The following is a 15,407-nucleotide window of genomic DNA, read 5'->3' as shown; positions in this document are numbered from 1 at the left end:
TTGCCATTCGACGGATATACAAAATATGAACATAAAATATAAATTTCTTAAAGAAATATTGAATGCTTGGTGCTCGATAAATTATCATACAAATAATGAGATCATTTCACATCAACTACTGTGGTATAATCACCACTTGAAAGATAAAAGAGGAAATGTTTTCTTTTACAGAAAATGGTTTGACAAACGGATATTATTTTCAAAAGACATTTACGACTACAGATTTAAAAAGTTCTATTCCTTCGATTTCGCTAAAAATCTTTACGATATATCAGAATGTGATTTTATGTTATATCATAAAATAATAGGGGGAGTAAAAGCCAACTGGAAACTGAGATTAAAACATGAAGACATAAATACAATAGTACAGCAAGAATATTTGGTTTCAAAAATAAAACAGGATACTCAAGTAAATGAACTTTTCTACCAATTACAAGTGAGGGCGAAATAAATTACTAATACCCGAAGTAAAAAATTGGAAACACTTTTTTTAAACGACAATTTAAATTGGAAAAGTATTTATACTAACCCCATTGTCAGTACAATTGATACCAGATTTAGAACATTTCAATATAAATACTTAATGAGAATAGCACCAACTAATGTATTCCTATACAAATGTAAAATATCTTCGTCAAATATATGTGAATTTTGTTCAATGGCACCAGAAACATTTATACATATGTTTTGGGAATGCCAAACAATACAAACCTTATGGAGTGATATTAAGACATGTCTTTCAAGAAAAAGTATCGCAGATATCCCTTTTAACTTTAAAACTATTTCACTAGGTTTCTATGGAAACATTGGGAAACGCAAACAAAAATATATTAATTTTATTCTAAGTTTAGCAAAATATTTTATTGTTAAAAGCAAATACAGCAAATCTCCACCAAGCTTTGAATTCTTCAGAGTATATCTTCAATACAGAATAAACATAGAATATACAATTGCAAGCATAAAGAATAAAACGGACACGTTTAATGCGAAATGGAAATAATTTCTTGATGTTGCATAAACAGTACCAAATACAGTGAGCAAAACAAATACTCTACTCTGATTACTCTTTGTTTTTTTACATTATATTACAAATAGAGACACCTCCCAACCCCTCCACCCCCCCCCCCCCCCCCCCCGCCCTCTCTCTCTCTCTCTCTCTCCTTTTTCACGACACTCCCTCATCATTTCATCTCATTTATCATCATTTTCCATTATTCATCATATAGAAAAACAGCTTACTAGAACAAAAACAAAATACATGTCCTTTATTTCTATTACTGTCTGTCATTGTTACAACGTTTAGTTCAGAACTATAGATATATATAACTGAATAATCTTCTATTTGTATTGTCAGATAGAATAGTATATGTTGTTAATTGTTTAATTTGTTCTAAAGTGAAATAACAAATTGAAAAACATGAAACCGACTTGCATTTAGCTAGCGCAAAATTTCAGCCCTGTGATTTGTGAAAGTAATTACATCTTCTGCATGATTATGGTTCTGACTATCTCTTAAACTCTTGCATTTATAGAACAGTTTGAATTCAATTCCTTCATAATTCTGACCAACTTATCAAGCATGCTCGTACTATTTTAATTAATCAATAAGTGTTCCTCAACCTGTACAGTGTGCGATGCATTCTAGAAAAAAAGTTTTATATTAAATGGAAATCATACTAAATTAACAAGATTTATGCATTTTACTAGCATGCTTTTTCAATCACATTAGGAAATAAATGGTAGCCTGGTCGAGGTTGTATCTGCGGCAAATCAGTAGCACGAGCTGAAATTCTGTAGTCATTAGCTATTGAACTACCTCTAATTTCGAACACTGTGCATTCACGGTACGGGTAAAAGCATGTATATGCCCGGGACTAACTGACCTATTTTTAAATCAGATGTGCAAAATTACTGATTGAAATGATTTCTTACAGAAAAGCTGATTAACAAGGTCAAATTTGTGTCTAGTCATGAAAAATAATGCAGTATATGCAAAATTCCGAGAACATGAAAAACGTTTTAAAATCTGTATATTTTTTTCTATAAGCCGATCCGATTCCCTATATTTAGGCTGAGCACAGCTTATGGGCAGAATCATTAGGCAGGGTTTTCCCTAGGATTTTTTATTTAGGAGACATGCTAATTTTGCTCAACTTAATTATTGTGTATGCAGTGAGCCTTAAGAAATAGTAATCTAAAAGGCCCATTTCAAACTTATGAATAAATAAAAATGTTAAAACTAAGGAATGTCTATGCTTTTTATGGGTGGGGTGTTTGTTTACATTGGAAAGTTAGTTACTCACGTTTCTAAAAATGTCAACAGGTCCAACCATGCACATGCAGTACTGGAGTGCCGTCCATATTCTATATAAAATTAAAATAATTCCATTAATCAGTCATGCCTGTAAGTAAAATCACAGATTTCTTAATTTTAAAAAGTTAATATAGCCATTATACGGCTAAGTGCCCAAGAAATTAAAGTACCGGAAAGGGATTAAAATTAGAACTGAAAAGCGACACAAAGGTGAATCTAGTCTCTCATTCCCCGACCTGAAGAACTTGTTGGAGAAAGTTTTTGTTTTCTCAAAGTTTCAAAATGTCGGCGCCAGTGTAACTGTATCTACTCTCACCAGGTCTAGGAAAGTGGAATATTTACAGATTATCTGTAAATTTACAAATGATCTATAAATTTACAGATCAAGAGTTTGAAAACTGCTAAAATTATATTTCGACACAAAATCGCAGCTTGAAATTAATTTATTTACTTATGGTATGTATAAATAAAGGTCAATTGTAACTTTCAGTCATTTCTGTTGACTTTGATTTTTCTTAAAATGCCAAAAACGCAAAGTCAACAAAAATGGCTGAAACCAAAAAATGACCTTAATATATGCATGCTGTAAATAAACCAATTAATTCCAAGCTGCGGTTTTGAGAATAAATGTAATTTCATCCGTTTTCATACACACAATCTGAAAATTTACAGATTGAAAAATCTGTAAATTTATAGATTATCTGTAAATGTACAGATAATCTGTAAATATTCCACTTTCCTAGACCTGCTCACTGTAAATCAATGTAAAGATAAAAATGTTCAAAATGTCGCAGTTTAAAATGCTATTCAGTAATGAATAAAGCATGTCTGTATCACAAATTATATCAGTGTAGTCATGTTACCGGCTGATTAGCTTGTGACGCAACAAAATTAACAGCTTACTTTGAATATTCTTTCGTGTCGCAGACATCTTATTGTGCGGATATTGCGTTTGGCCTACTGATCTGACGGACGCTTATTAACATTAACGAAGACCGTGATATCCCGAATTTCATCGGGGTCGTCGCACGCCCATGGTCTAAACCGGAACTCCATATATTTTTATTTGGATAGTATGTGTTGTTTGGATTACCTCGTATGTCACTGTAGTGGGATTCGATCCCGATTTTCGAAGCGACGAAAATCGATAGGATCGATTCCCTAATAAGATTATGGTAACTGGTGTCAGGCAACTTACCAATTAGGTTAGGGATTGGTGTCTATCAATATGTATTTTTGTTTTGTGATAATCGTGACCTCCTAACTGAAGCATGGTCCAGGTTTACATTAAATCTTCGGCACTGAGCGTACAAACGCTATGGATATACTTTATTAAACCTATGTTAAACCTAACCTTAACCTTTAGTATATTGTACAATCAATAAATGCTTACATGCAATTTGGGCGATTTAATGTTGGCGTCAGTGTCCATGAAAAATAAACAGGTTAGTTATGCTCAAAAAGCAACATCAAATCCGATATGATATATAATGCACACTAATATAAGGTCTGAGTATGAGTTAAAAGATTAATTTGCTAGTCTCTGATTAAATTTTCTGAGCAGCAGAAGGTCCGTGTTTAAACAATAAATAAATTTTAGAAAATTTACCTGGAAAATTAGGTATTCCGGTTCCTATCATTAGCAAATGAGATTTCTACCAGCACGGTAGGAGTACCAGATATGGCATCGATGAATGTTTGATTGCCTGATATTACGGAATTCCGTGAGGGCCGTCGCCTTTGAATGTACGATGATAAAAACGGGAAATCACGAAACTGCGATAATGATAATGCGTTATACTGTCGTGTTTTCACTATCGTACTGTTGCGTTTTTACCATTATATTATCGTGATATCGCGTTTTTATGATCGAGGCATCGTGATTTTGTGATGTCATAATCGTACTTTCGCGTTCTTGCCACCGAACAATCGCGTTATCACCACTGTATTGTCGCGTTATCATTATAGTACTGTCGCGTTAACACCATTGTACTGTCGCGTTATCATCATCGTACGGTTTGATAGTGGATATTGATGAAGATCGACACATATTTTTAAATCGCTCCGGGTAAAATAAATGACTAAATATTCGAAATGATAAATAAAACCTAAACTTTGAAAAGAGAGAGAGAGAGAGTGATAAATCTGTCATATAAAATGCATATATGCGTCCAAAATATAGTACCTTTAAAGGTCCAAACTGGCAGGCTGTACAAAAATGTGATCTGTTTTTGTGAAAATTAAAAGGTTGTATGATAATTAGTTAACTGTCGAAGCATAAATACTAGCATTATATGAAAATCTTGTGGTGTTTTTAATATTATAAAAATGGTTCAGATTTGATTATCTTGTAGTTAGTATTATAATAGCATGGTTAGTCACTGAATACATTTTGAGCTCGAAAAAGTACGAAAACTGCACAATGTCGTTTTATAGGAAGCATCTTAATTTTACCAGCTCAAGGTCAACAGTCAAGGTCAAGAGATCGAACCTTGGATTTTATGTCTGCTCCATCAATAAACGTGATTGCTCCCCTTCGCAAGACAAAGTGTAGAATTGAGCGCTGCCTACTGGCTCTCAGGATCAAGGTCATCAGTGAAGTTCACAGGTTTGAACCTTTAGATTTCATGTCTGCTCTTTATTTCATAAATCCTTGGAAGGATAACCATGAAACTTGGGTGATATGCTCGAACGCGACAGTATAATTATGATACATGATAGTACGATAATGATATTACGAAATCACGATACTGTAATAACGAAAACGTGATATCGCGATTGTAAGAACGCGATAGTATATCGCGTTATTTTCACCGTACTAACGCATTATTGCATTTTCGTTTTCGTTGTATCGTGTTATCATCATCGTGTTGTCGCGTTTTCGTTTTGAAATTCTCAGTTCGTGATTTTGCGTTTTTATCATCGCACTATTGAGTATGGCGTTTCAGATCAGCCCTGGCAGAATTCTGTTTGCTATAGCACAAAACATTGATATGCTATATTCCGTTTGTCATAAACATTTTTGCTGCCTTAAATAGAAAGAAACATCTTTTTTTCAAAGTTGTTATATCAGTATTTTATGCACTTTCAAGAAATAATAACCCTAGTAAGGTAACTGGGTACACTTCGAAATTTGGCCCCTGTCAATAGTTGTAATACTTAAAACTTTTTTATTTTGGATGTCTGTAAATTACAGTGAGAGATAATGATACATGTAAAATTCAGATATCAGTTGTAAAACTAACTGCTGCTAGTTTTGTTTGAATCTTTGAGTCATCTTGGCGCGGGAAAGTATAATCATAGAAGGGTTCCATGCTTGTTGATTGATACTCTTGTACAATTTTGCTATTGTGAGAAAAACCGAGATGGCTATGCCGACATTTCATTTATATCGGGGCTATTACACTGAAAAAATGCATAAAAGTTGGACATTGTTCTTGCCACGGGATCATTGCAGGCTGTCCAGAAAAGTGCAAAATTGATGATTTTGGCATATTAATTTTAGTGGATGATGTAAAGCTTTCGTTTTAATAACTTTCTGTATCATTGTATGAGGGTCCTGATGTTATCATTAAATAAAAGAAAAACACATGGACACAAGTTATAAAATAGCCACTCTGAAGTGTAATATTTTGGCATTTGATACACATCCGGAATATTCATATATAGTTCGGGTCGATCGTACTATACCCACCGATAACCTGTACGCGAAATATGCTTCAGAATTGCAGAATTGTTTTATCATAATTACGTGAAAAGGTATTTAGTCAAGAATGTTTAGTTTCTTACATATGACTTATTTTTATATTAAATATTTACACTGAAATTTATTCTCGTCGGAAAAAAATCCTATGGGAAATACTTCCCATGCAATTAATTTAAATGTCTTCCCATGGCCATAATATGAAAAGTCATATTATGATGCGCCTGGTGCAGAAAAAATGTTAAAAGAAAATGGCTTTTCATATATATATATATATTTCCAATCGGAAATTTCCCATAGGAAAATACCACATTTTGTTGCCAATGAATTTCCCATGGGAAACGACCGTATTTCTATTTGAAAATAGAATGAGAGATTAAGATTTTAATGTTGACTACTGCTTTGTTAGTGGCATCAAATCAAATTGAAAAGTATTGCATGCATAAGTATAGAACTACTTTACTCTTGTGAGAGAATTTTAAGATAGCGTGGCAAATTAAAATTGGCGGCCATTGTACAATGATTAATGCTCACAAAAGCTAATACGTAACGTCATTACTAGGCAAAGTAAACACAAATAATTTCCGCCTGGCGATATTAATAGTATCAAGAGACGCTGTAATGCCAGAGCAAAAATACCTTAACAACAAACATTAAATCTGATATATATATACATTTATTATATACCCAAGTATATAAATTCTGTTAAAACTACAGCTTGTATTTCAAAAGTAAATATGAACAGGCAGGTTGTCCGCCTTGTTTCATTTTATATGCATAAACTGATAGTTAAAAGATATCGCTCATAAAGATTCATTCAGTTCTAATCCGATTTTTGCAAATCCACGCACGCGAGCTTAATAAAGCATCCAAGATCGAACTTCTATTACAATAACCCTATTGTATTTAATGCCGCGCGATAAATAAAACACAAAATATGCAAATATAAGGTATAAACGTATTATCATGGAAATTATAATGTTATCTACAAATTTAAAATTATATTAGTAAATAATAAGATTATGGTAATTGGTGTAAGGCAATTACGCAATTAGCTTAGGGATTGGTGTCTATTTTAATCTTGTTTTTTTTTCAAACACAGAAATCAGATTGATCACGAGATCTATCAAGATGTTTTATTGAAATGTTTTGCAGTCTATAAAACCTGATTTGTGTGTGGAATTTTCAGAACTATTTAGTATTGTAACAAAGGAGGTTTTCATTTAGATTGCAGAAAGAGGAAAATGATGTAAAGGGGTATGAGTCTCAAAGCATTAGTGTGTCCATATATGGGTGCCTAAAATGATTTGTATAGTAACTGAATTTTAATAAATTAAAGTGGGCATATTTTATATCATGTTTTATTTTATCTTAATTTTATTAGTACTGTTATTCTTCAATGAAAAGCGGAAATAAATTAGTCTACATATACATTGCAATTGTCTTCCTGTATGTTTGCTTATCTTTCTTACTTTTATATTTCCTTTACCCTAGTTCGTCACAGACTTTTAGACGAATTTGTATTAAATGGGTTGTCAGATATTCGCATTGACTTTTGCATACAGTTGTATACAAAATATTATATTTATTAAAATTAGTAACTAGCATTTTCGGAATGGCTGGCTGTTGCAGTGGATTCGGCCGCGCAATACTCTTGTTTTTTAATACATAGTACCTTGTAATTAAAATTTAATTAGCTTTTGTTTCTCGTCTTCGAATATTTTAAATTGACGCGGAGTTTTAACTACTTCTATTTTCAATAAAATATCTCTACCCGTTCTTCTTATCTGTGCAACATGCTTAGGCAGATTTTATTATTACTTTTCAATTACAATAATCTTGTGGCATCATGGAACACATATCATTGCTGAGCTGACTATGGGAAAACTGTGATAATTGTCTGTAAAATGTACCTTTTTCACAAGAATAATGTGCACAGAACAAAACCGCATTTGTTAAATACATTTCCTTAAGATCCGAGACGGATTCCAATGCATTGTTTAATAATTTGTGCTTGTATAATTACAGTCTGAGGTACCAACGCTTCAATCAGATTATACTTGTACAGTTTTAACCATAATAGCAAGCATGTGTTTTGCATTTTCTTGTATGCTAGGCAGGGTATGTCCGTGTTTTTGCCAGTGCTAGAAAACAAACCTTGTCGAACATCCAAGGGTGTAAGATGATTAATGTGTTGAAGTTTATGAATGAGGTGGACGGATAGGTCGGGGGTTCGATCCCCGGCAGCTTCTCGGGAATTTTCAGAAACGCTTTTCAGTGTTTCCCACCCAACTAGAGGTGTACTGGTCAGGAACCCTGGCAATCCTTGCGTGCTATACACTGGGCACGTTAAAGAACCAGGCTGTCTATTCGCAACGAGCTAGGCTAAGTTAGCCGGAAAAGCCTGTATCTGACTTCTGGTCTCTCTGTCGTGGGGGCTTTGTCTCACTCTGTCCCTCTGGTCAGATCGCTCTGTGTCTGTACTAGTAGAGGATGAATTTTGCGCCCTGTTTGGCTGCATTTGAACTATGTAAAGCGCCTTTAAACGTGAAATTGATCAAGAAAAGGGCGCTATAAAAATCTGGTATAATAATAATAATAATAATAATAATAATGAATGCGTAAAGTCAAATGTTACTATATTAAATAGTGCTTAAAAGAAAGGCATTCGTTTGACTTTATTTTTTCTGTTAATTGAAAATATTGCATGCAAGAAAAAGAATATACCACATGTTGAAGGTGTGGATGGAAATATCTGACTCTTGGGTGACGTAACTGTTTTGCGGTAACTCAAGAGAGAGCCTCGTTACCGTCTAAATAACTACCATCGAGCCAGATGTATCCATCCGCACCTTAAGCCAGTGAAAGAGTCTTACTTACTAACGAGACAAAACCACACTCTAGACTGGAATAATTTATATCTTAAAGTGCAGTAACAGACAGTGACAGTTCAACAGACAGTGACAACCTATATAGAAGTAATGGTTCGAAGAATTTTTATGTGTGTTTTTTAAATAAAACTGATTCATTCTGACACTCCCAAAGCAGTGTTCAATGTTCGTAAAATAATTGCAAAATATACAAGAAAACTAATAAACTTGTTCGTCGTAAGCTATTTCAAGCAAGTGTAAATCTATACTGATAATTTACAATTTGGATGCGCATTCGTCAACTTTACCTTCTGTCCCTATCAATTGTGAGGCCATATTAGCTCATATATTCCCCCATTTCCCTTCTCTTTCTGGTTTGTTTGTGGTGAGAGAGAGAGGATGGAAAAGTAGATGGGTTTATTTTAAAACTTAATGTAAATACGATAATAATATAAAATATTCATTAAAGAGGTCTACGTCCATCAACGTATGTAAATGCATTATCTACACGTGCTGTGGATTGAGTGTGTGTTCATGTTTAACATCTTTTTCAACGTTTGTTTCAGTCATAAAAACGGTGGGTCTACCTGTAGCAGTGAGCAAAATGCTCAACTTTATAGCGCTGTCTTACAATATTACGCCATAGACACGTGACATGATACCCAACCCAGCCACAGTATACAGACTCGGACTGACCAGTCCTATCCTCTTAATGCTGAACTCCAAGCGAGCAAAATAAGAGTAACATTTTTTTTACGGATTGCTGTTTAGCTCACCTGAGCACAAAGTGCTTGTGCTTAGCTATTGTGATTGCGTCCGTCCGTACTTCCGTCCGTCGTCCGTCCGTCCACACTTTCCTCTAAACAATGTCTCCATTTTCTTTATGAACTCTAGGTCAAATTCGAATATTGGTCATCTGGGATCAAAAGCTAGGTCATCTGGTCAAATCAAAGAAAAACCTTGTGTATGCAGCAGGGGCTGTATTTTTCACTTGATGTGCATGAAACTAGGTCAGAATGTTTGTCTCTATGTAATTTCAAATGATTTTTTATTTTGGTCTCGTTGGGTCAAAAGCAAGGTCACCAGGTCTAATCAAAGAATAAGCTTGTTTACACACGGGATACACTTTTGATTTAATCTTCATACATCTTAGTCAGAATATTGCTATCATAAATTTTTGGATGGTTTAAAATGTGGGTCACGTGGGGTCAAAAACTAGGTCATTAAGTCAAATGCAAGGAAAAGATTGTTTACAATCTAGAGGCCACATTTTTGTTCCAATCTTCACGAAACGTTGTCAGAATGTTTTATAAAATCTTGGACGAGTTTTAATCTGGGTAATGTGGTCTCAAAAACTATGTCACTAGGTCAGTTTAAATAAAATGCAATGCTTGTTTACACACAATAGGCCACTTTTTTGGTCCAGTCTTAATATAAAATTGGTTAGAATATTTCTCTCTATAAAATCTCAAACGGTTCAAAAACTGGGTCAGGTTGGGTGAAAAACTAGGTCACTAGTCCAAATTGAAAAAGAATCTACACTCTAGAGGCCACGTTTTGGCTCCAATCTTCCTGAAACTTGATCAGAATGCTTATCTCCTTAACAACCCGGAAGAGTCTGAAACTGTGTCATGTGGTTACAAAAACTGGGTCACTAGGTCAAACACACACACAGTTATGGTGTGTTTTTAGGTGAGCGACTCTCTTCATTTTATCGATATCAGTTATTTTTGTGTTTCATTTTTCACAATCCATACACATTTCTTTCAGATATCAAATCTTTTTTTTTATTATCTTATCAATGATTGTAAGAATGGAAACGAAATTAAACATACCTGAAGCAGTGACAAATGGATAGGGGAAAAGGGTGGTGATTGTATGACCCAGGTTTTAACTCAGAGACAATCAGGATGTGATTTATCTACATCTATTACGATTTGTCTTTGATATCTTAAAATGTTCCTTAATACAATTCGTATTATATAAATATGTTCATGACTGACGTACATGTATATTGACATAAACCTTAGAATTCCACATGCTTATATTGAACAAAGGGATGGTAAATCAGTATTACACAAATTGACATTTTATTTTTTGTTTTTCTTTTTTCAGTCTGAGAGAGTTCACAAGTTTTGTCGTAAACACGCTAACGCTATTGCTTTCATCTGTTCCGCATTGGTCTACATGGTATTTCTCCTTGTATTTATTTTTGTTTTTTGGAAGAAATAAACAACGGAGGAAATGCTGATGTCAGAATCAGGAAGAAATCATACATCTTATACATACAGTAGTGTTAAAACAAACCATTGTGGTAATGTTGTACCAAAAACAGATTGTGTTTTCAAAACACATGAGGATAAATGTAATTATAAAAAACGGTTAAACAATAATTGCGGTAGCAAATAATGACTAGAGCATATATATACATCACAGACATTTGGTTGTACAAATGGCCATACAACTGTAGAATTAAATATGGCATCTGATTCAAGATTATGGCTCAGACATATGTCTTGAAATGTCATGAAGTTCGAAATTCCAATAAAAATAAAGGAAATGGGCCCATAATGACACTCGTCAATTTTCGTAAGATTACGTAATCTCGTTAGGCAAAAAAAAACGGCATTGTTCGTACGTAGTTCCAGTTCCACGCACACATGGCTTTCCGTAAAAAGCCGGAGCATGCCGAACTCGCATATGCAGAATACGTAATTTGCCGATAGTAATTACACGTCCATTTCTTTAATGTGTCGTCAGCTTTTATGCTTTCATACAATTATGAACGTAAACATATTTTTTTACATGTGTGGTTTTTATTTCCACTTCGTGTTATTTATGTCAAACTATAACGTTTTGAGCATATTGAACTATTGCATTTCATGTTCGATTGATTTCAAAGGACTGCATATGTAAGAAATATTTTTAAAAAATATAAATATGTTCAATCACAAATATTTATTTGAGTAACTTATGTTAGAAATTACTTAAATAATTTTAAAGAACAAGCATAACTCTTAGACTAGTTCTGCCCAAAAGTTCTCAAGAAATAGTTCGTTATGGAAAAAAAACAACGTTTTATCTACACCATGGTCCAAACATTTCAAAATTAATATGATCAGAAGTAAAATGTGTTCAGTTTGATTCACATCTAAATTATCACAAACTACCGATAATGTATATAACACGTTTTGCTTTCTAGATCATACAGATCATATATTTTTTCAACTTTTTCCCTTTTTGAAATGTGTGAATGTTTTCTTTGGTATTGAACACTGTGTATGTACATAATGTATTGTTATGATATTTACATCAATATAGTATTACAACAAGCTTTAGTACATGGTAAAGTCAAAACTTTGTTAAGACATTCGTATTTGTTAGATAAATGAATAATTCACTCCGCAAGCATATAACCTCTTCGTGTTGGTTCATGGTTCTGCTATACATTATTTCTTAAATAAATCATTATATTTGATTAGATTCATACAAGCCTGACTAGAACGCTAATTATCAGAGATCTTATCTTATTAGGCAAATGCTCAGCGATAAATAAAAAGCAAGGCCAAAGTCCAACAGGAAAAACTACATTCAAGGAACACAGCCGCCAATACTCATTAAATACATTTTTTATTATATATATATACGTCAATTCTTTATAAGCTGTGGCTTGTATTTCACAACTTAATACGTACAGACAGAAAACAAATTTCGTATTTTTCTGAAAATCTTGTATTGTGCATGTGGCCGTACTATTTTCACTGATAATCATACTGTTTGCTTTTTCAATTTCTGTAAATAGTGCACATAAGAGTTTTATCATCTTTGCTACAAAACAGTAAACGGCTTGGCAAAATTCACGAGAATCAAATGCAATATCTCAGCTGAAGCTGCTACAGTACTGCTGTATAAATTCTGACACAAAAGACAATTGTTGAAATAATGAAAGCCTAGCTGAAGCGACTTCGTAGAAGAAAAAAAATCACAACCTCTCTAAGAAATTGCAGCTTTACAGTATTTTTTTGTATTCAAGATGAACTTTATAAATTCACAGTTGATTAATATATCACTTAGGTTATACACAACCCATGTATAAATATTTATCGTCATGTTTATCTCTATATTTGGATATTTGATTATTATACTTTTGTTTACAATTTAATTTCATTTTTTGTTGCACTGTCTGAAAAATCATGAATTAAGAACTATGTACTTCTTTATTTAAAATTACAACATATATGCCGGGCAAACACTAAATTTATATATTGATTCTTACCTTATTTTGTTACAAAATATTTTGAGTGGTTGGACAGAGTTTTAATCTATTGCCACTAATATCAAATTACATGTACATAAAGGTTTGATTTAATTTTATTCCACATATAAATCAAACTGTGGACTGATTTCTTGGGAGCATAATCAAGATATGGTCAAAACAAAACATGACATCTTGATTTGTAATGAAACTGGCAGCAGTTAAATTGTGTAAATGACAATATACGATTTCTTTTGCATCTGGACAAGACACTTTTATGTGACCGCTCATTGTCTTAATTAGTTTATTTCTTTTACAGTATTTAAGTCTTGATCAACTGTTCAAGAAAATGATTCTTTGTGACGTTTGGTAACGAGAGTAAAACATTATGTCTGGTAATGGTTTACAGCAATACGGTTTCATCCATTTATGTCATGACTAAAATGTGTAACATATTGTCTGCCCAAGCACGCCTGGTAAACTACAGAGCTACCTCTATGCGGTATACGGTAAACTACTCTGTCGCAACGTCCGAGGTAGTGCGCGTCGCGATAAAAGAACATCAACAAAGGTGAGGATTTAACTTTACAGAGAACCTTAAGTTAGATCATTCATTCTTAATTTGTGGTCGTGGTGAAGTATACCAACAAGATGATTTAGCAGTGAATTTGGCCATTTCGTCATAAGAATAACTGTTAAAGGTGGTCAATCACATTTAATCAACATTTAATGACATTTTTTACTTTTTGTATATTCTGGTAGAGAATTATTTAAGGAACAAAAAGACCGATTACATAGAGTTAGATTCCTATTTGAAATGTATATTTTATCATTTTTATAAAATTTTGTAATTACTCCCCTTTAATATGAAAGTATATAAAAAGCTGGGTATTTCTTTTTATTTCGATACAATGTCTAGTTTTACATTTGCATTTGATAGACATATCAACTATTGAACAATCTGAACCAAAATGCAAGTTTTAAAGCTGTGTGTAGCTTCTGAATTCATTTATTTCCAATCTATCTTGGTTGCGCAACCAAGATAGGCAAAGGGAGGTAATAATAATTTTTCAAACTTGCGTTTCTAATGAATTCCATCTAAATACATATTTTTTAATGCAAATATTTTACAAATATATTACAATATGTCTAATATTTATACATTTCCTTAGGCAAAGTATGTTTATCAAATTTATACTTATGATAAAATAACTCTATCTTGGTTGGGCAACCAGGATAGGAAAATGAAATTTTAAAAATACCTCCAGTGAAAATCTAATTTGTATTAAGTGTTAAGTGAACATAAATGAGTGTAAATGATCAGATGCTAAAGTTTCGAACAAATCCGTTACATGGCCAAAATCTGATTATCTACCATTAATTGAATTTTGATTTGATATATCATGCCTTTTCCCATTAAATCTTAAAATTATTTAGTTTTACACGCTTGTATCATCTTAATTTGCGTGAATTATAAGACCGATGGGTTTGGTGCTTTCAAATTGGCTCTTTCAGCCAAATAGACGTTTTATCTATGTTTTGGTTTGATACAAACTTGTACAAAATGTTTATCTTGATGATTCCTATGCCAAGTTTGAAACTGGGTCATGTGGGTCAAAACCTAGGCAACATTCATATCTAAGGAAAACCTTGTTAACACTGTAGAGGCCACATTTATGATCCTATCTTCATGAAACTAGGTCAGAGTGATTATGCTGATGATTCCAATAACAAGTTTAACAGGTGAGCAATATAGGGTCATGTGACCTTCTTGTTTAAATTTTTAGTTAATTTGGAAATGGTTTAAAGAAAGAAATAGCCTTTCTATGCCTTCAGTTGCGCTTAGTGTTGCATGCATATTTTAATATGTTTCTTTAATTTGTTTTTATTAGTAAACATATTCATTTGTAATTTGTGTATAATTATGTGAAATTAACATAGTCTAAATCTGTTTTTCTTTTTTCAAATGTGAATATGTGTCAATTTTATTCAAGAATTTGTAGTGATAGAATTAAAAATAAAATCTATATGTACATATTCGTTCCAAAATATGCATACGTTTCGTATCTTTGCTCCAAAATGCACACATAAATACCAACACACTGCAAATATAGAATATTGCAAAACTGTAGAAAGCGATGATATCCAGTGAGACAACGTGTTTGAGTTTTCTTTAATGGTGTTCAAAACATTTCTTTAACAAATGGTCCTCGTTTGCTAGACGAACAAAAGATTAACCAAAAGCGTCTTCAATACATACCTACA

The 15,407-nt window shown here is 33.0% G+C and overlaps 1 protein-coding gene across 1 annotated transcript in view; it reads left to right on the top strand.

The window, feature by feature from the left end:
• The window catches only part of LOC128546611 (uncharacterized), a 44,223-nt gene extending 29,098 nt beyond the window's left edge, over nucleotides 1-15,125 (top strand). Inside the window, exon 7 of the mRNA XM_053517570.1 lies at nucleotides 11,003-15,125. Within this exon, the coding sequence (XP_053373545.1) occupies nucleotides 11,003-11,119 (117 nt within the window). The 3' untranslated portion in view covers nucleotides 11,120-15,125. The remainder of the gene's footprint in view (nucleotides 1-11,002) is intronic.
• Nucleotides 15,126-15,407: the final 282 nt, after the last annotated feature.

This window comes from Mercenaria mercenaria, chromosome 11, assembly GCF_021730395.1.
Source record: "Mercenaria mercenaria strain notata chromosome 11, MADL_Memer_1, whole genome shotgun sequence".
NCBI classification, from domain to species: Eukaryota; Metazoa; Mollusca; class Bivalvia; order Venerida; family Veneridae; genus Mercenaria; species Mercenaria mercenaria.
This window is presented reverse-complemented; position numbering and strand designations above follow the sequence as displayed.